This window comes from Bos indicus, chromosome 7, assembly GCF_029378745.1.
Source record: "Bos indicus isolate NIAB-ARS_2022 breed Sahiwal x Tharparkar chromosome 7, NIAB-ARS_B.indTharparkar_mat_pri_1.0, whole genome shotgun sequence".
Taxonomy (NCBI): Eukaryota; Metazoa; Chordata; class Mammalia; order Artiodactyla; family Bovidae; genus Bos; species Bos indicus.
In genome coordinates this window covers 6,820,498-6,840,000 of record NC_091766.1, presented here as the reverse complement: position 1 = coordinate 6,840,000, position 19,503 = coordinate 6,820,498, and the positions used below count along the sequence as shown (strand labels likewise).

General features: G+C 49.6%; 2 protein-coding genes across 3 annotated transcripts in view; both read left to right on the top strand.

Annotated features, from left to right (window-relative positions):
• Positions 1 to 3,516: 3,516 nt before the first annotated feature.
• On the top strand, positions 3,517 to 9,874 carry FAM32A (family with sequence similarity 32 member A). Its single transcript, XM_070792611.1, has 4 exons — positions 3,517 to 3,646; positions 3,765 to 3,906; positions 8,437 to 8,490; positions 8,741 to 9,874. Exons 1-4 carry the CDS (start codon positions 3,573 to 3,575, stop codon positions 8,807 to 8,809), a joined length of 339 nt encoding a protein of 112 aa, XP_070648712.1. The 5' UTR covers positions 3,517 to 3,572; the 3' UTR covers positions 8,810 to 9,874.
• A 4,295-nt stretch (positions 9,875 to 14,169) lies between these two features.
• Positions 14,170 to 19,503, top strand: part of AP1M1 (adaptor related protein complex 1 subunit mu 1) — a 29,683-nt gene continuing 24,349 nt past the window's right edge. Inside the window, exon 1 of one of the 2 annotated variants that reach the window (XM_019963930.2) lies at positions 14,170 to 14,363. In XM_019963930.2, the coding sequence (XP_019819489.1) occupies positions 14,322 to 14,363 (42 nt within the window). In that variant the 5' untranslated portion in view covers positions 14,170 to 14,321. Of the gene's footprint in view, positions 14,364 to 14,675; positions 15,182 to 19,503 lie in introns of those variants that run through there. The other variant, XM_070792610.1, reaches the window with a different exon arrangement.

Genomic DNA, 19,503 nt, shown 5'->3' with positions numbered 1-19,503 from the left:
TGCTTCCTCCAGCCCAGCGTTTCTCATGATGTACTCTGCATAGAAGTTAAATAAGCAGGGTAACAATATACAGCCTTGACGTACTCCTTTTCCTATTTGGAACCAGTCTGTTGTTCCATGTCCAGTTCCAACTGTTGCTTCCTGACCTCAAGAAGCAGGTCAGGTGGTCTGGTATTCCCATCTCTTTCAGAATTTTCCGCAGTTTATTGTGATCCACACAGTCAAAGGCTTTGGCATAGTCAATAAAGCAGAAAGATGTTTTTCTGGAACTTTCTTGCTTTTTCGATGATCCAGTGAATGTTGGTAATTTGATTTCTGGTTCCTCTGCCTTTTCTAAAACCAGCTTGAACATCTGGAAGTTCACGGTTCATGTATTGCTGAAGCCTGGCTTGGAGAATTTTAAGCATTACTTTACTAGTGTGTAAGATGAGTGCAATTGTGCGGTAGTTTGAGCATTCTTTGGCATTGCCTTTCTTTGGGACTGGAATGAAAACTGACCTTTTCCAGTCCTGTGGCCACTGCTGAATTTTCCAAATTTGCTGGCATATTGAAAAAATAGCAAATTTGCTGAAATTGAAGAAAGTGGGGAAAACCACTAGACCATTCAGGTATGACCTAAATCAAATCCCTTATGACTATACAGTAGAAGTGAGAAATAGATTTAAGGGACTAGATCTGATAGACAGAGTGCCTGATGAACTATGGATGGAGGTTTCTTGACATTGTGCAGGAGACAGGAATCAAGAACATCGCCAAAAAAAAGAAATGCAAAAAAGCAAAATGGTTGTCTGAGGAGGCCTTACAAATAGCTGTGAAAAGAAGAGAAGTGAAAAGCAAAGGAGAAAAGGAAAGATATACCCATTTGAATGCAGAGTTCCAAAGAATAGCAAGGAGAGATAAGAAAGCCTTCCTCAGTGATCAATGCAAACAAATAGAGGAAAACAATAGAATGGGAAAGACTAGAGATCTCTTCAAGAAAATTAGAGATACCAAGGGAACATTTCATGCAAAGATGGGCTCAATAAAGGACAGAAATGGTATGGACCTAACAGAAGCAGATGATATTAAGAAGAGGTGGCAAGAATACACAGAAGAACTGTACAAAAAAGAGCTTCACGACCCAGATAATCACAATGGTGTGATCACTCACCTAGAGCTAGACATCCTGGAATGTGAAGTCAAGTGGGCCTTAGGAAGCATCACTACGAACAAAGCTAGTGGAGGTGATGGAATTCCAGTTGAGCTCTTTCAAATCCTGAAAGATGATGCTGTGAAAGTGCTGCAGTCAATATGCCAGCTACAGATTCAGGCCACTTGCAAAAGTCAGGTGAAATTTATGGGCAGGTAGATGGTCACTGGGGAGGGCGTCACTCAGCCACCAGACATGCAGCTTTGAGAAAGGTGGGGTAGAGGTGGACCTGCTTTCTTGTGAAGCGTTTCGAGATATTTTGATAAGAAAAATCAGAGACAGAAATACAAGAACATCACACAGATATATATATATATATATATATATATATATATATATATATATGTGCCTATATAGGCATATACACACTTTTCTCTTTCCCAGGTGGCTCAGCAGTAAAGTATCTGCCTACCATGTGTGAGATGTGGGTGCCATCCCTGGTCGGGAAGTTCCCTGAGGGAAGGAAATGGCAACCCACTCCAGTATTCTTGCCTGGGAAATTCCATGGACAGAGGAGCCTAGCAGGCTCCAGTTCATGGGGTCTCAAAGAATCGGACATGACTTAGTGACTATACAACAACCAACACACATTTCTGTGCTGTAAAGAATCAAAATGAACGTGTTCATCGGTTTGGAAAGAAACGGGAAGTTTCTACTCTTTTGTTTTTCTACTCTTGTTTTCCTTTTTTTTCTTTCTTTTAACCTTTTCTGTACTGCATGGTTTTCTTACATGGAGCATGCGCACGTATGTGTGTGTGTGTGTGTGTGTGTGTGTGTGTGTATATATATATTTATTTTTAATGTTAGAAAAAAATTATGGGAGATTTTAGGTTTCTTCCCTGTTTTCCTCAGTATTAAAAATTCAACATTAAAAAATTTTAACTCAATACATGAAAAGAAAAAATAAAAAAAATCCATAAAGGCAGTCATGATATTCTGATAGAGAAAAGAGTCAAAGAGAAAGCAAGCATGGAGTAAGATCCCATTTTTACTTTTTAAAATTAGAGATAAGAGATTGAAATAAAGAAATTAACACAGCAACAGATTTTTTTTTCCCCTAGATGGGTTCTAATGTCTTCTTTGGGTTTTTCTGTATTTTTTTAAATTACATATTCCACAGTTAATGTTTGTGTATCTTTTGTAATCTGATAAAAAATAAATAGATAGATGCACAATACTGTGAACGTATTTAATGCTAATGAGTTGTGCCAAAGAATTGATGCTTTCAAATTGTGGTGCTGAGAAGACTTTTGAGAGTCCTTTGTACAGCAAGGAGATCAAACCAGTCAAGCCTTAAGGAAATCAACTCTGAGTATTCATTGGAAGGAATGATGCTTAAGCTGAAACTCCAATACTTTCACCACCTGATGCGAAGAACTGACTCACTGTAAAAAGACTCTGATGCAGGGAAAGATTGAAGGCAGGAGCAGAAGGGGACCACAGAGGATGAGATGGTTGGATGGCATCATAGGCTCCATGGATATGAGTCTGGGCAAGTCTGGGCTCTATCTGGGAGATAGTGGCAGACAGAGAAGCCTGGAGGCTACAGGCCATGAGGTGGCAGAGTCAGACACGACCTAGTGACTGAACAACAAAACAACATACAAGTTACAATGTTCGTGAAAGGGTACAATTTAAATGGGTGCATTTTACTGTCTATAAATTGTACCCCAAATAAATCGATTTTTAAAAATATTTTAAATACCACAAAAGTATTTCACATACTATCCTCATTTACCTGAAAAACTAACGATTACTTACACGGTTTACAAAATCAGTTTATCCATTGAACCCTCAAATATGGCAGTGACAGAGAACACAATATCCAAATACGTGCAAACCACTCAAGAAAACGTTGCTGTGCTGTGCTTAGTCGCTCAGTCGTGTCCGACTCTTTGCGACCCCATGGACTGTGGCCCATCAGGCTCCTCTACCCCTCGGGATTCTCCAAGCAAGAATATTGGAGTGGGTTGCCGTGCCCTCCTCCAGTGGATCTTTCCAACCCAGGGATGGAACCCAGATGTCCCGCATTGCAGACGGATCCTTTACAGTGTGAGCCACCAGGGAAGCCCCAAGAAAACGCTGGGTTTTAGGAAATACGGCCTGTGTTCAATTGGCTTCCCGGGTCCAGGCTCCCAAGGCGGGGGAAATCGGGGTCGGGAGCCAAAGTCGGCAATATTGGCAGGAAACAGGATGCAAAGACTGAGACGAGCTTGACTCTGCCGGCCAGCCGCCCGGAACCCGGAAGTGTGGCTTAAGTCAAGATTCCAAGACCGCATGCGCGCCGCCGAGATGACCAATAAAAACGAAGGGAGGCGGGTATGGGGGAGGGGCTATCAAACCGGAAGTGTGGCGTTTTACGTCCTGAACTTTCCAGGAGGCCATGGAGGCCTACGAGCAGGTCCAAAAGGGGCCCCTGAAGCTGAAAGGCGTCGCAGAGCTCGGAGTGACTAAGCGGTAAGTCCTGAGATCCCAGGAGGCCCTGTATTCTCTTTTTTAAGCCTCTCCCTGAGACCTCCGGGTGTTGCCCTCAAATGCGCCGTTATCCACCTCTCCTACCCAACTCATCTTCTAGGAAGAAGAAAAAGAAGGACAAAGACAAGGCGAAACTCCTGGAAGCGATGGGAACGAGCAAAAAGAACGAGGAGGAGAAGCGACGCGGACTGGACAAGCGGACACCGGCCCAAGCGGCATTTGAGAAGATGCAGGAGAAGCGGGTAAGGCGGGTGGGAAGCCTCGGGATGCCCCTCATCGCGAGTCGGGGTCTCCCTGGATGGATTCAGAGGCAAGACCCGGGACGCACGGGGGAGGGAGAGCGGTCAGAGAGGACCTTAATTCCGGGGAGAAGATAGTGCGTAAGAGAGGAAGAGTTCACGGTGGGGAGGACAAGAAGGTTCTTCGGCCAGAGTGGACCACAAAGGGGAGAGACAGAGACCCAGGTTTGGATTCCAACGCTGTCGCTCATTTGCCCCGTGACACTGGGTCAGTGACTCACCTCTTGGTGCCTCAGTTTCCACAAATATAAGGGTCAGGATAATGCTGTCTCCTAAGAGGGATGGAAACTTTGCATGAGGTGACGTGGATAAATGGCACTTAGTCTGGCATAAAGTCAGTGCTCAGTTGATGTTCACAGTTGATGTTAAATGAGCGTACCCGCTGCTGTAAGTCACCACAAAGTGTTTGCATGACAACTTTGGCAGCTTCAAATATGTTGTATTTTCAAGCTCTGATGAATGAATTCTCTTCATGTTAAATATTTAATAAATTCAGGTGACGGAAGGATAGGTCAGCGTGGGATAGATAAGTTCTGCCCATTATGCTTGGGGGAGGGAGTAATCAGTCTAGGTCCCCTGGTTCCCACCGGGATGTTGTTCCTCCCCCACCTCGGCAATGTTTAGAGACTTTTTGTTTAGAGACTTTTTTTTTCTTTTTTTACAACTTGGGTGTGTTGAGGGGTGGGGAGGGGTGCTGCTAGTGTTTGGGACAATGTGGGCCCCCCACCCCCACCCCGCCCACGCAAAGATTGATCTAGCCCAAAATGTCATTAGTGCCCAGGCTGAGAAACACTAACCCTGACTTGGTGGTTTGGTCCAGTAATATCAGCAAAAGTTAACTCATTACTTCCAGGCCTAATTGAGTCATAGGAGAAAAAAGAGAGAGAGACAACTCACTGGCTTTGACAAGATTGCGTCCCATTCTGTCTCCACTGCTCTTGATGATGTAACTCTGGGCGAGCTGGCTCACCTCCCACACCTTAATTTCTTCATCTCTGTAATGGACTCAAGTCCCAGCCTCAAACCAGTAGGTTTGTGGTGAGGATTTAACAAGTGAATGCTAAGCTGCTTCCTTAAGATTCTAGTCAGAGGCAGGGCTGGGATTTTACTGCTGGAGTTGGGATGGCATGGGAGAGAGAGATTCATACAACTGTCAAAATGACCAATAATGGCCCCTCAGAGTAGGGCAGTCATAGTGGAAGTAATGGAAGGTATCAGGTTTGGGATAGGTTTTGAAGGAAGAATAGCCAGATAAGCTGATGGGTTGGGTGTGGGTTGGGAAAGAGGAATCAAGGATGATCAAGATTTTTGGTGGGAGAAGCTGGGTTAATGGAGGTACTGGTTTACTGAAATTGGAAGGACTATAAGTAAAGCAGGTTTCTATAAAGCGGGGGAGCAAGATCTTAGTTTTAGGGACTTCTTGGGCTTCCCAGGTGGCACTAGTGGTAAAGAATTCACTTGCCAATGCAGGAGACATGGTGCCAATGCAGGAGACATGGTACCAATACAGGAGACATAGATGCAGTCCCTGGGTCAGGAAGATCCCCTGGAGTAGGAAGCAGCACCCCACTCCAGTATTCTTTATATATATATAATTTTATTTGTTTTTGGCTGTAATGGGTCTTCATTGCTGTGAGGGCTTTTTGTCTAGTTGTGGCCAGCAGTGGCTACTCTTCCTTGTATTGTGAGGCCTTCTCATTGAAGTGGCTTCTCTTATTGCCCCACTCCAGTATTCTTGCCTGGAAAATTTCATGAGCAGAGGAGCCTGATGGGCTACAGTCCGTGGGGCAACTGAGCAACAGAGCTTGCGCGTGCGCGCACGCGCGCACACACACACACACACACACACACACACTCCAATGGTCATGAATCTGTCTTCCAGTGCAAGGGACATGGGTTCCATCCATGGTCAGGGAACTAAGATCCACTTACCTTGAAGCAGCTAAGCCTGTGTGCAGCAAGGCAGCATGCATGGCAGTGAAGACCCCGAATGCTGCAACAAAGACCCAGTGCAGCCAAAAAAAGGAAAGATCTTGGTTTTAGAGGTTAAATTTGAGTGCCTGTTAAAAATTCAGGCAGAGAATTCTCATGGACATTCTTTGATACCTGAACCTGCGGTTTGGAGGAAAGGTCTGGGTAGTTGTTCTGGGACTGCATGAGATCCTTTGAGGAGGCATAATGACAGAAGAGGTCTAGGATCAAACCTCTGATGATCAGAGGGTGGGAGAGAGGAGATTGCAAGGGAGCACAAGCCAGAAGGATACCAGGAGAGAGCATGTTCTTAGGAGCTGAGTGGAGAAAGTGTTCCAGGAGGAATAAGCAGGACTTCCCTGGTGGTCCAGTGGTGAAGGATCCACAGAACTAAGATCCCACAGGCTGCAGGACAGCTACACCCAAGTGCCACAACTAGAGAGAAAGACCGAACACCACCATTAAGAGCCCACCCTCACACAGCCATAAATAAATCTGATTTACCCTGAATTCCTTAAAAAAAATTTTTTTTAATTAGAAGTGATCAACTGCACTCTGAGCCGTTGGTTGGCGTTTGTGGTGGGGAGGGAAGGAAGACTGATTTGAGTGGATCCACGTTGGGGTGGGGAAAGGCAGAGGTGCAGACAAGGATTTGAAATGAGTCTCAGGAGATTTGCTGTCAAAGGGAATGGAGAAACTCCTCCAGCTGGAGGGTAGAAGATCAAGGTGAAATTTTTGTTGTTGGAAATGAAGTACTCCTGAGGGTTTTGTTTGATGGAGGAGAGGGGCGTGGGGGAGCAGGTGCAGGCAAAGCGAGGACAGTTGGGAAATGCAGATTCTCTCATGGAAGAGTGTTGGATTGAGCACAGTGGGTGTTGTAGGCTGGACAGCTCCTAGAAGGCTCCAGCCTGGTGGAAAGGGTCAAGGCTTGGCATCTCCAGCTCCATCACCCACTCTTCACTCTGGTCCTGGTTTTTTCTTGTCTGTGAAGTGGGGTATGTGACAGCACCCGTGATAGCCTGTGAATTTGGTGCATGGAGTGGGAGGAGGGAGGGCAGAGCCCCGCCAAGTGCCTGGCATTGGTGACAGCTGGTCAGGTCAGCATGGCCTCTTGTGAGGAGACACGAACCCCACTGGACTCACAGCAGGAAGAGGCAGGGATGGACAAAGCAGAGACTTGAGAGAGAGAGGAAGTGTCAGCTAGGTGGGAGCCAGCTGGATACAGAGGGAGATGAGGAGGCAGCAAAGGAGACAGCCAGGTGGCAGTCTACAGTGTATCTCAAGCTTCCCTGGGTTGACTGGCTTTAATTGGGTGCTTCTTCTGCTGGCCTCCCTGGGAACCTGGTATACCAAGATGGCAGCTGGAGCCCAGCTGGGCTGGAACATCTGAGATAGCTTCACCATGGCATGTCTGGTACCTCAGTGCTCCTTCCAGGACATCCCTCCCCACACGTCATCTCATTCTCCAGGTCCGTCCTTTCCAGCAAGGTCATCAGACTTCGCGCATGATGACTAGCTTCTAAGAACACAAAGCAAAAGCTGCTAAGTCTTCTTATGTTTTCAGCACTGGCACTGGATTCTGTTAAGTAAACTGTGTCACAGGACCAGCCCAGAGTCAGCATGGTAGGGGACTGCACCGGGGCAGCAGTACCAGGCAGCTGGGTTCATTTGCAGGGGAGGTGGAGGAGCACCACAGTGAGTTGGCCGCAGTCACCCAGCTAGTGAGTGAGAGCCAGGTGTGGCCCCACGTCAGTCTGACTCTGCATCACGTGCTTTTAACTCATACCAGGTACCGCTGGTGTTAAGCAAGGAATGGGGGAGGGCATGGTGGTACAGGATGGATGTTCCAGCATTATGCTTGTCAAGGTGATCTGGATCATGTAGCCCCCTTGATACTGTGTACCATCACTCAGGAGGCTCAGTGGTAAAGAATCTGCCTCCAGTACAGAAGATACAGGAGACACGGGTTCGATTCCTGGGTTGGGAAGATCCCCTGGACAAGGAAATGGCAACCCACTTGAGTATTCTTGCCTGGAAAAATGCCATAGACAGAGGAGCCTGGTGGGCTATAGTCTATGGGGTTGCAGAGAGTCGGACGCGATTGAGCACGCACACACTGTCACTTAAGCTCCTACTATGTGTCAGGTCCTTTGCCTTCCTCATTTATTATCCTTCCTCAGACCCCTTCTGAGACTTTTCTTTTTCTGCAAACTGGGAAAGCAGTCAGTTGCCCAAGGATGCAGGAAGCGCATATATAGCTCCCAGCAGGGTCTCCTTAAGTCAATGGTAGTATGTCTCCCACCACTCAGACCAAACGGCAGCTGATGAGAGTTCCTAGTGGGGCATGTTATGGCCACGCATCCCTGTTAGACCCTCCTGAGTGGAGTCAAGGGAGGGGCGAGGTGTATATCCTGAGACCTGCAGCCATACTGAGTGTGAGAGCCAGGCTGGCCCAGGCTGCACCAGGCATGTGACTCACCTCCACTTCTCTCCTCTCTTCAGCAAATGGAAAGGATCCTGAAGAAAGCATCCAAAACCCACAAGCAGAGAGTAGAGGTACGTCACGTGCTGGTGGGGGAGACTGGGCCACATAGGGGCCAGGCTGGGCCGAGAGGCTGGGAGCCTGGCAGAGGAGCATTGGCGTGCTGGCAGATCTACCCAACCTCCCCAGGGTCATTTAAGGGAAGGGCATCCAGGAGGCCTAGCAGGGTGGATTTGAGACGGGGTGGGGGTTCACTGAGAAGAGAGAGCATGGAGAAAGGGGACTGGGCACTGCTGACATGGCATTTCCCCTTGGCTTTCCCAGGACTTCAACAGACACCTGGACACGCTCACAGAGCACTATGACATTCCCAAAGTCAGCTGGACCAAGTAGCAGGCCCACCATGGGTACCGAGTGGCATCGAGGAGGGGCAGAAGGCAACGTCGCGGCTATGTTTGGGGCCTTTGGTATTTTCTAGAAACATTCTGTGCACACATCCTTGCGTCTTCTGCTGAGACAGTGCTTTGCAAAGCTGTGTGTCCTCATTCTGGAACTTGATTAAAGGAAGACTGTCCTTTTCCTCAGTTTTGATTTCTCAGTAGCACATAGAAGAGAGACCTCTTAGTTTGAAAAGTTTATCCAGAGATGAAGGTTATTTCTGGGTAAGTGCTGTGGAAAAGTGTTCTTAACCCCAAATTGCTTCTGACTCTTCAACAGCCAGCCAGCTGGCTTTGTGTGGCTAAAACTGACTCCAGAGAACAAAGAGCTGATGTCGTCGCGGCCCTGAGCATGTACATCCCTGTAGAGCCCTGCACGGGCTGCCCTTCTAAGTTCTTTCTAGCTTGGAGCTTGTGCTCTCCTAGGGCCTGGAGAAGCCACTTGGAGCTCCGTAGCCTTCAGACTGCTTCCTCAGCCACCTGGCAGTGAAGCAGGACAGCCTGGGAAACAGAACCACCACCTAAGGCACCGATGGGACATACACCTCGTCCCTTTCTGATCCTGTGGCCAGCGTGTAGCCGCTTCTCCCAGCATCCCCATTCCAGACATGGGTCTAGTGGGTGTCACCATGGCAGACATTGCCGGTCAACACAACTTTCTTTGTAAGGGAACCCAGCCAGACACAGCCTGCCATCTGACCCTCAACCCTGGGCTCCAAGCAGCCCCCTGTATTTATTCAGAGTTGGTACATGACGCGTTTGGCATTCACCAAGGCAGAGCCCCAGCACAGACAGACGTGCACACAATTGAAAGGAAGGACTCAGGTCCCCATACTGGAGAGCCAGGATCTTTGAGGGTCTCTGTGTACCCAGCAGATGAAAATCAAGTTGTATTTGCTATTGGGAGAAAGTGTGTTGACAGAGATGCCGAAAGAATAGAAAGGGAAAAAAAAACAAATATTGGGTTTGGGGACTGCCACATGTGGAATGCAGAATAAAACAAAAAAGTTATTAAGTATAAGTCTGAGTAGCTTAATTACAGGCTGTTTGACTGCCACTAGAAATGTTGCCTCTTGTATTGTCACTCACAGAGAATGTCCATACTGCAAAACCATTATCCCTCAATTTGGAAAAATTAGATGACAGGTTTTCACCTGTGCTTTGCAACCCACCTAAGGGAGGTGACGTACTGTCTCATTAGCAGTGGCTGCTTGGGGCAGATTCCCCCATTGACTGGAAAGTGCTTTCAGGCCTTTACCACCCATGAGTCAGCAGTTGGGGTCTTCAGGCATGATGTGGTGCTTTGAAAAGCATGCATTGGCAGTGGGGAAGACGGCTATTCCAGTTCTCCCTGCCCATCAGACCACTCCAAAACAGACCGAAAACAATGGGCTTTCTCATGATTCTGTGGGTTGACCAAGCTCAGCTGGGAGGTTCTGCTTCATGAGGTATGGTTTATTTCACGTAAGTTACAGTGACTTGCATGGTGCCAGAGGTCTTCCAGAATCTCTTCTTGTAACCTATTCCATGGGGCCAACACAAGTCACTGCCAAACCCTCTCTGGGCACGGACAACCAGGAGATGTGGTTTATTGAGGGCTGACAGTCTACCACAGTGGTTCTCAAAATCTATGGTAGGCTCCCCAAGGGAGCATTAAGAACCACTGATGCTGGGACTTCCCTGCTGGTTCAGTGGTTAAGAATCTGCCCTCTGGTGCAGCAGACGTGGGTTCCTTCCCTGATTGGGGGAACTAAGATCCCACATGCTTTGGGACAGCTAAGCCCAAGCGCCACAACTAGAGAAGTGTACACACCCAACAGAGCCTATACACTGCAAGAAAGACCCAGGGCAGCAAGAATCAAAAAACACACCGGTGCTTCCTGGGTGGGCTTCCATCATGGAGGTTTTTCAGAGCTCCCCTGGTGACCCCACCGTGCAGCAAAGTTTGAGAGATTCCGGTCTAGCACAATCAGTATGGTCTACAGAGGTCCGTTCATTGACTGCAGCTTCCCTGGTGGCTCAAACAGTAAAGAATCTGCCTGCAATGCAGGAGACCCAGTTTCAATCCCTGGGTCAGGAAGATCCCCGGGAGAAGGTAATAGCAACCAACTTCAGGATTCTTGCCTCGAAAATTGCATGGACAGAGGAGCCTGGCAAGCTACAGTCCATGGGGTCGCAAAGATTCAGACGCAACTGAGCAACTATTGTCCTATACAACACTGCCAAGGATGAAATTCAGGTGTGATTCAAATTCCTCCAAATATGGAGAAAAGCAGGTTACAGGTAATTTATGTATAGCGTTTGGGGCTTCACTGGTGGCTCAGACAGTAAAGAACACCTGCAATGTGGGAGACCGGCGTTCAGTCCCTTGGTTGGGAAGATCTGGAGAAGGGATGGCAACCCACTCCAGTATTCTTGCCTGGAGAGTCCCACGAACAGAAGATTGCAAGGAGTCAGACATGACTGAGCAACTAAGCACAGCACACATACTGTGAGAGTACTTTTGGCACTTGGAAGTCTGTTTCCTCAAAAGATTTTGTCCTCCTAGCCCTGCTGACACTGTATTCCAACCATCTCATCTGCCTCCCCCGTCTCCTCCTGCCTTCATCTAAAATGCCCAGCTGCCATTGTTCAGTCGCCAGTCCTGTCTGACTCTTTGTGATCCCATGGACTGCAGCACACTAGGCTTCCCTATCCTTCACTATTCCCTGGAGTTGCTCAGACTCCTCTCCATGAAGTCGATAAAACCATCCAACCATCTCATCTGCCTCCCCCGTCTCCTCCTGCCTTCAACCTTTCCCAGCATCAGGGAAATGGCTGGTGATGGGAATTTTCCAGTGAATTGGCTCTTCACATCAGGTGGCCAAAGTATCGGAGCTTCAGCATCAGTCCTTCTAATGAAAATTCAGGGTTGATTTCCTTTAGGATTGACTGGTTTGATCTCCTTGCTGTCCAAGGGACTTTCAAGAGCCTTCCAGCACCGCAGTTCAAAAGCATCAAGTCTTCCAGCACCGCAGTTTGAAAGCATCAATTCTTCGGTGCTCAGCCTTCTTTATAGTTCAACTTTCACATCCATACTACTGGAAAAACCATAGCTTTGACTGTATGGACCTTTGTTGGCCCAGAGCAAGCCTGAAAAGGAAATGCTTCATAATGGAAGGTGTTACCTCTCCTGGGTGGTTTTTCTTTTTGTCTTATGCTTTTGTCATTTCCTCAGTTTTTCTTCAGTAAGATATTTGTAATTAAAAAAGAGACATGTTTTTCTAAAACACTGCAATAAATTAGGGAAGAATGAGGCCAGGTAATATAGGATTTCTTAAGACAGTTGGTGTCAAAAAGGCTCTTTGTCTTTATTGGGCAAGGATTCTTCCAGCCCAGGATTCACTTGATAATCTTTAAAGATTTGTCATCAGAATCTTGGCTGTCTGCATACCAGTGCCAAACAGAAATACTGAGACAGTCATGGAGGAGAAAGACAGACTGGCTTTATTACTTTGCCAGGCAAAGGGGGAACACAGTCTGCTAGCATCTCAAGAACTGTGTCCGCCACCCCCCCCCCACCCACCCACCCCCAGTGAGCAGGGAATATAGTCAGGCTGAGTATGTGATAAGGATCAAGGTAGTAACAGTTGTGTATTTTTTCTTCTGCAGGGTCCTAGGTGGTTCATCTTCTAATTTTGATGAGTCCCTGTCTCAGGTGGTTTTGTTGCTGCTGCTTTGATTAGCAACTCTTCTGCCCTTTGGAACTCAGAGAAGGTCATGGAGGCCAAGAGCTCTGCCTACAAGGAATGGGGGACAAAAGGACCTCCATGGCCCGGAGTCCCACAGGGCCCTGCTCAGCATCAATTCTACTTTTCTTCTCTGGATTTTCTTGTAATTACATCTCTACCCCAAGTATAGTATATATAATCACAGAGTTGCAAAAACTCTCTTTCAAAACCCCAAATGGAGGTAATGGGGAAGATAAAAAGATAAGTGAGAGGCAGGCAGCCTGGGTAAATGGTTCTGACACTGTTGGACTGGGCCCAGGGCACCGTGATGGTTCATTGGGATGAAATGCAGGCATTTCTCCAGTGTTCATAAAGCAAAAGAGATAAAATTGAGTTAGATTAATCAGGAATCACAATCTGCATTACCCACGGTAACCGCTAACTTATCACGTTTTTTTGCCTAGGTTCAGTGGGGTTTGGTGTTCAAGAGATCATTTCAGGCAGTAAACTGGCACACTTGTTCTTGACAAGTGTTAACACTGACAGGTGACAGGCACTGTTGATAAGACTCGACTTAGGGCCGTTAAGAGTTTGTCTGACCTCTTTCCAAGTAACCACCCGCTTTGTTGCTGTTGTTCAGTCCCTAAGTTATGTCCAACTCTTTGCAACCCCATGAACTGCAGCAAACCAGGCTTCCTTGTCCTTCACTGTCTGCCAGTGTTTGCTCAAACTCATGTCCATTGAGTTGGTGATGCCATCCAACCATCTTACTGCTCCCTATAAACCTACACAGCATTTTAAAAACCAGCGACATTTCTTTGCCAACAAAGGTCCGAATAGTCAAAGCTATGGTTTTTCCAGTAGTCATGTATGGATGTGAGAGGTGGACCATAAAGGCCGAAGAATTGATGCCTTTGAACTGTGGTGTTGGAGAAGACTCTTGAGAGTCCCTTGACCTGCAAGGAGATCCAACCAGTCCATCCTAAAGGAAATCAGTCCTGAATATTCACTGGAAGGACTGATGCTGAAGCTGAAGGTCCAGTACTTTGGCCACCTGATGCAAAGAGCTGACTCACTGGAAAAGACCCTGATGCTGGGACAGATTGAGGGCAGGAGGAGAAGGGGACAACAGAGGATGAGATGGTTGGATGGCATCACCGACTCAATGGACCTGAGTTTGAGCAGGCTCCGGGAGTTGGTAATGGACAGGGAAGCCTGGCGTGCTGCAGTCCATGGGGTCGCAGAGAGTTGGACACGACTGAATGACTGAACTGATAAAGTGTGTCACAATTGGTGACTGTATATTTGTTTTCTAGACTTCCCCACCAGACTGTGAGTTCCGTATGGCTCTAGGTGGGTTCCACCACCAGGATCTCTCACCTAACTTGGCCTGCAAAGTGGGAGTTTCCAGCTGCTATGGCTTCGCCCAGCCTGGCACCTTACAGTGCCCTGCTCCAGTTGGCCCCGCCCCCCGCCTCCAGGCCTCTCCCCGCCCCGCCCCTCTGGGCTTACTTCCGGGATGCTTGAGGGAGGAGCGGGAAATAGGGCACATCGGACAAACCGCGCCTGTGCACAGTGCACCCTGCGCCGGCGCATTCGTGACTGTTCCCCCTCGGCCGGACATAACGGTTCGCGCGCGGCTCCCCCGACCGGAAGTGGAGACGAACTGTCGCGGGGTGCGCCCGGCCCTGCTCACCGCCTGGCAGTCCCCGCTGTTGCCGCCGCCCTCGGCCATTGCCGAGGCTTTCCACAGCCGCCATGTCCGCCAGTGCCGTCTACGTGCTGGACCTGAAGGGCAAGGTACCAAGGGCTCCCAACCCTCCGCGTTGCCAGGCAACCGGCGGGGGCCTCGCCCCGTGGGGACCCACCCTGTTGCTAGGTAGCCGTCCAATGGGAGCCACCTTGGTCTTAGGCAAGGAAGCCGTTTGTCCTCACCGGAGGACTCCACCCTTTTGCTGGGTATCCAGGAACGGGTCTTAGGACCGCGAGACCTGCCTTGTTGCCAGGTAACGCGGTGGGCTGCCGCAGTTGCCAGATAACCGACTGCACGACCCTCATCCCCACCTCTGTAACCGACTGCACGACCCTCATCCCCACCTCTGTGGGTTGGCGGTTTTAGGCCTCTGTGGAGGCCCGGGGCAACCCGAGGCGGTGAAGAGCGCGGGCCGCAGCCGGCTGGGAAACCAATCCTGGAGCCAAGGGGCTGCGCGACCCTTGACCAGAGGTGGTGAAGCGTGTCGGGGACAGTGTACCTTCGGGCCAGTACCGCCCTCTGGGATCTCGGCCCGTTTTCTTTATGCAGCGATTTTTGTGTATTAGTCCCTGAAGCAATTTCTTAACGTTCACTGTGACACTGAGTTACAAGGGCTAGGGGAGGTGGTTGGCGGGAGTGCTATTTTCGCGGAGGGAGAGACCGAGGCACAGACACAGTGCTCACGGCCACATCGGTCACAGAAAAGTGGCGGGTCTAGGAGCTGAATCCAGAGTCATTTGTTCATTTAGCTGATAGTTGAGGAGCACTTACTAAATGCCAAGCAGGGTGCTAAGCCTTGGGCTGCCTTTGATGAGCGAAACCAGGGTCAGTCCCTGAACCTTGGCCTTCTGGAGCCCACGATCTGGTGAGTGAGAGGGACACTCATCTTAAAAAGCACAAATAAAGGTAAATTGCTGTGGTGGAGCAGTGAGGATCTAATAGAGTCAGCCTCCACTGGGGATAAGGAAGCACTGCCCAGGGGGAGTGACAACCCCGCTGAAATATGAAGGAGCAGCAGAACCCTAGGACCCACTCCCAGGGGGCTTTTCTGGGGGGGTTTCTAGGAAAGCTTTTTATAGGAGGGATCTTGAAGCCTTTCAGAAGTGGCCTGCTGCCTTCCCTCAAGTCTGTCCTGGCTAGAGGGCAAGTGATACCTGGTCTCTTGCATTGAGGAGTAACAAGAATAGGACAGTTTGTTGTTGTTGAGTCACTAAGTCCTATCCGACTCTTTTTTCGACCCCATGGACTGTAGCCCACCAGGCTCCTCTGTCCATGGGATTCTCCAGGCAAGAATACTGGAGTGGGTTGCCATGCCCTCCTGCAGGGGGTCTTCCCAACGCAGGGATCGAACCCATGTCTTCTGCATTGGCAGGCACGAACAGGCAGATTCTTTAGCACTGAGCCACCAGGGCTTCCTATAATAGGACAGGGCCAACAACATTTAACCAGCCCCACATCAGTGAGTGAAGGAAACATGGGTGCCAGTCCCAGGTGGAGTGGGCAGGAGTGTGCCCAGAAGCAGTAGGGAATGAAGAGCTGAAATGCCTGCCCTCGCTGCCTCACTCCCCACCCCCAGTACTTTCCCAAACCTCCCTTAAGTGGGTTGCCTTCCTTGGATGCCACCCAAAGTCAACAACTAGTGAGGCCCTGTGTTCGGCTCCCTTCTGAGGACGGGAGGTTGAGAAAGTTGAGTCCTTGGAGGCAAGGAAAGACACAGGACACCCCAGGGGTGGGAGGGTGCAGTATTCCCTGAGTTTTTGTAGCGTGTTTGTTTGTTTTTTAATATTTATTTATTTTTAATTGGAGGATAGTTGCTTTACAGTGTTGTTTTGGTTTCTGCATGTATCAACATGAATCAGCCATCGGTTTACACATGTTCCCTCTTGAACTTCCCTCCCACCGCCAACTCCCCCACCCCATGTAGCGTGTGTTCTTGTTTCCTCCCTGGCCACCATGTCACCAGAGGTCCCATAGGCCACCTCCTCAGATCACTCATTCTTCCAGCAAACATTTCATGAGCACCTTGCATGCCGCAGGTTGGGGGCTGAGCTCAAAACCTGCCCCTGCTGCTCAGTTGCGTGACCTCGGGCCAGCGTGTGAACTCGCTGAGCACACACACGAGACAAGCGCAGCACCACCCATGGTCCACAGTCGCCATGGCCCTTGAGGTCTTGTAGGCGAGGTGCGTGGAAACTGACAGATCCGAGCAGCTGCATGGGTCCAGATGATCAGTTAGCCACCACAGCAAGGTCGAGGCCCTCAGGTAACCCCGTTGCCCAACCTCAGTGTGGGCTGGCCGGATAAGTGGTTACAAAAGGCTTCCTGGAGGAGGGAGATGCCAGCGCTGGGCAGGCGACCAGGTGGCAGTCAGGTGGACGCACAGGTGTCACACTAGGCCCACGGGGTCAGGGACAGCCCGCTGAGGCTGGGTAGTCGTGGATAATGCTGGAGCCTGGAGGATGGGACCCAGAGGGCCGTGGGTGAAGGGGCTCCAGAGGGGAGAGTGGGAGGAGACCACTTTGATCCCAAGAAGGAACAGCTGCCATGAGGAGACTGTAGCCTGGGAGAAGCCTGATTATATGTGTCTTTCAGAAGAGGCTGCCATGGGTGGGTTTGCCTCCCATCCCCCCTGACCACCCCGCATTTGTTATTCCACTCCCCTTGGGCCTCGTGTTTTGAAAGTCTGCCTTCTGCAGAAACTGCGTTCAATAAAAAAGGAAGGTAATGGGACATCAAGTAGGTTCTCATCCACACGTGTACCTGCCAGCCAGCACCTCTGATCTCCAAGGAAACCAGCGGGGCCACATTGAGCTGATGGAAGGCCCTCTAGGACGCTTCGCTGCCCTTATCTTTCTCACCTCTCTGCAGCTTCTGGCACCACTGCTCTGCTCCTCAGCAGGCTTCCATTGGCCTCGTGGTTGCTGTGTCTCTGTTTCCCCCGTTTCTCTCACTGCTGCCCCTTCTCTCCTGCCCGCCCCTCGGATGTCGGCTCCTCTTGCTTGGGCCTGGCATGCCTCACATACCGTTGCTCTACTTGGGGTAGGCTTTGACTCATTCATTCATTCCTGTTTTTTGGCCATGCCTCGCCACCTGCAGGATCTTAGTTTCATGAGCAGGGATTGAACCTGTATCCCCTGCAGTGGAAGCACAGTGTCTTAACCACTGGACTGCCAGGGAAGTCCCAAGGGGCAGGCTTTGATTTCTGTCCCTGTGCCAATGACCCCTGAATTTGTACCAAAGTCCGGAGCACTCATCTGGAGATCCGCGGGCTGTCAGGACACCCTGGAGGTCTCACAGCCGTCACAAACTCGGCATTTCCTCAGATGAGGTCTGCACCACCCCCCAGCCCTGCTGTCTCTCTCCCTCTCAGGGAGTGACACCGCTATCCACACAGGTGCCCATTTAGAGACCTGGGCATTATCCTGCCCTTGTTTGCCTCACCACCACGCTCAGTGCAGAGACATTTACTGAATAGCTGCTATGGGGCCAGGGTCCGAGGCTGCCCTCACTCTACTTAACCAGTGCTCCTAGGTACCCACCGTGGGCTCTGCCTCCCATCCCATGGCTTTAGCTCCACTGGCCCCTCTGCCTCTATCCCACCTGTATCCTAAGGGCTCAGTTTGAAGGTCACACCCTTGCCGAGTCTCTCATCTCCCTTCAAGCAAATAGCTCGGTGCAGGGACCCTGTTTGTCTTGGTCTCCCTGGTGTCCCCAGGCCCTGCATAGTGTATGGCAGAGAGCATGAGTGAGTGGGCCTCTGCAGCCTGTGTGATGAAGGTGAGCAAAATATATTGCTCCCTGCTCTTTCCTCGGAATATACTGGGGCCTCAGGGGCTCCATGCCAATTGAATCCCCCAAAGTTGGATAACCTGGAGTAGAAGCTGGGCTTCAGAAGCCCAGGAGAGCAATGTTTATTGAGTGGAAGTGGCCCTGCAGGGATTGAGAAGTGGGGTTAGAACCCGGGCTCTCTTTTGTTCACTGTGACCTCAGGCGGGTGGTGCCACCTCTCCGGACATCGCTTTAAAAATATCAGTCCATTTCATAGTAGTGGGGATTTATATGAAGTAGTATATACTTCTGGCAAAGAATATATGAGAGGGTATGTCATAGTCCCTGGGCCAGGTACCCATAAGCTCACCCACTGGGTGCTGGGTCTCTAAGAGGCCTTCCGAACAGCAATGAGTGCACAGGGTCCCTTGCCCGTAGGCCACAAAGGAGAAACTAAGAAAGGAAGGTTCTTTCTCGGTCACTCACTTGACTACTCTCTCTCTCTGGCTTGCAGCAGTAAGACAATGTATTTTACGAAACGAAGATTCTGTGGGAAGGAAATGGCAACCCACGCCAGTATTTTCCCATGGACAGAGGAACCTGGAGGACTACAGTCCGTGGGGGTCACAAAAGAGTCGGGCACGACTTAGCAAGCATGCAGCAACAAAGGTCCTGAGGCAGGCGGTTCCCAGGCTGGTTGGCGCAGTGGTGTCATTCTTTGCACACTGCTGCGTCCTGCAGCTGGCTGTCCTCAGGGATGCACGCGAGCAGCAGCTGCTTTGGGCAGCACCTCCAAATAGAGCCTTGCTCACCGTGGTGTAGCTCACACTCCCTTCTCTTTCCTTCAGTGAGTTACGTGTAACTGACTGCTCATATAAAGCATATCGTTTGATGAGTTCAGTCATTGTATACTCCCAGAAAACCGTGGGCACACTGTCACTTCCTAAAGGTTCCCCACACCATCCATGTCCAGCCTGTCCCCAAGCAGCCACTAATGTATTTTCTGTTACCATTTCCCAGCATGTGTTTGTGTAGGTGGAATCACATTCCATTGTCTGGTTTCTTTCCCTTTGCTCAGTGATCCTGGAATTCCCTCCTGCTGTCACCGGTCTCAGGAGTCATTCCTTTTCATAGCTGAGCAGTTTTCTGCAGTGTGGTTGGACACAATTCTTGTCTCCACTCACCTGTTGAAGGATGTTGGCATTCTCGGCAACCTGAGTCTACTTAAAATAATGCGCTGTGAGCATCCGCACATGTGTCTTCATGTGGATGTCTGGTCTCCTTTCTCTTGGATAAATAAATACCTAAGAGAGGAATGGCTGGGTTATAAGCTGATTTTAGCTTTCTGAGAACCTGTCAGACTTTACCAAAGTGGTTGTCCCATTTTACATTTCCATCAGCAGTGATGCTGCACATCTG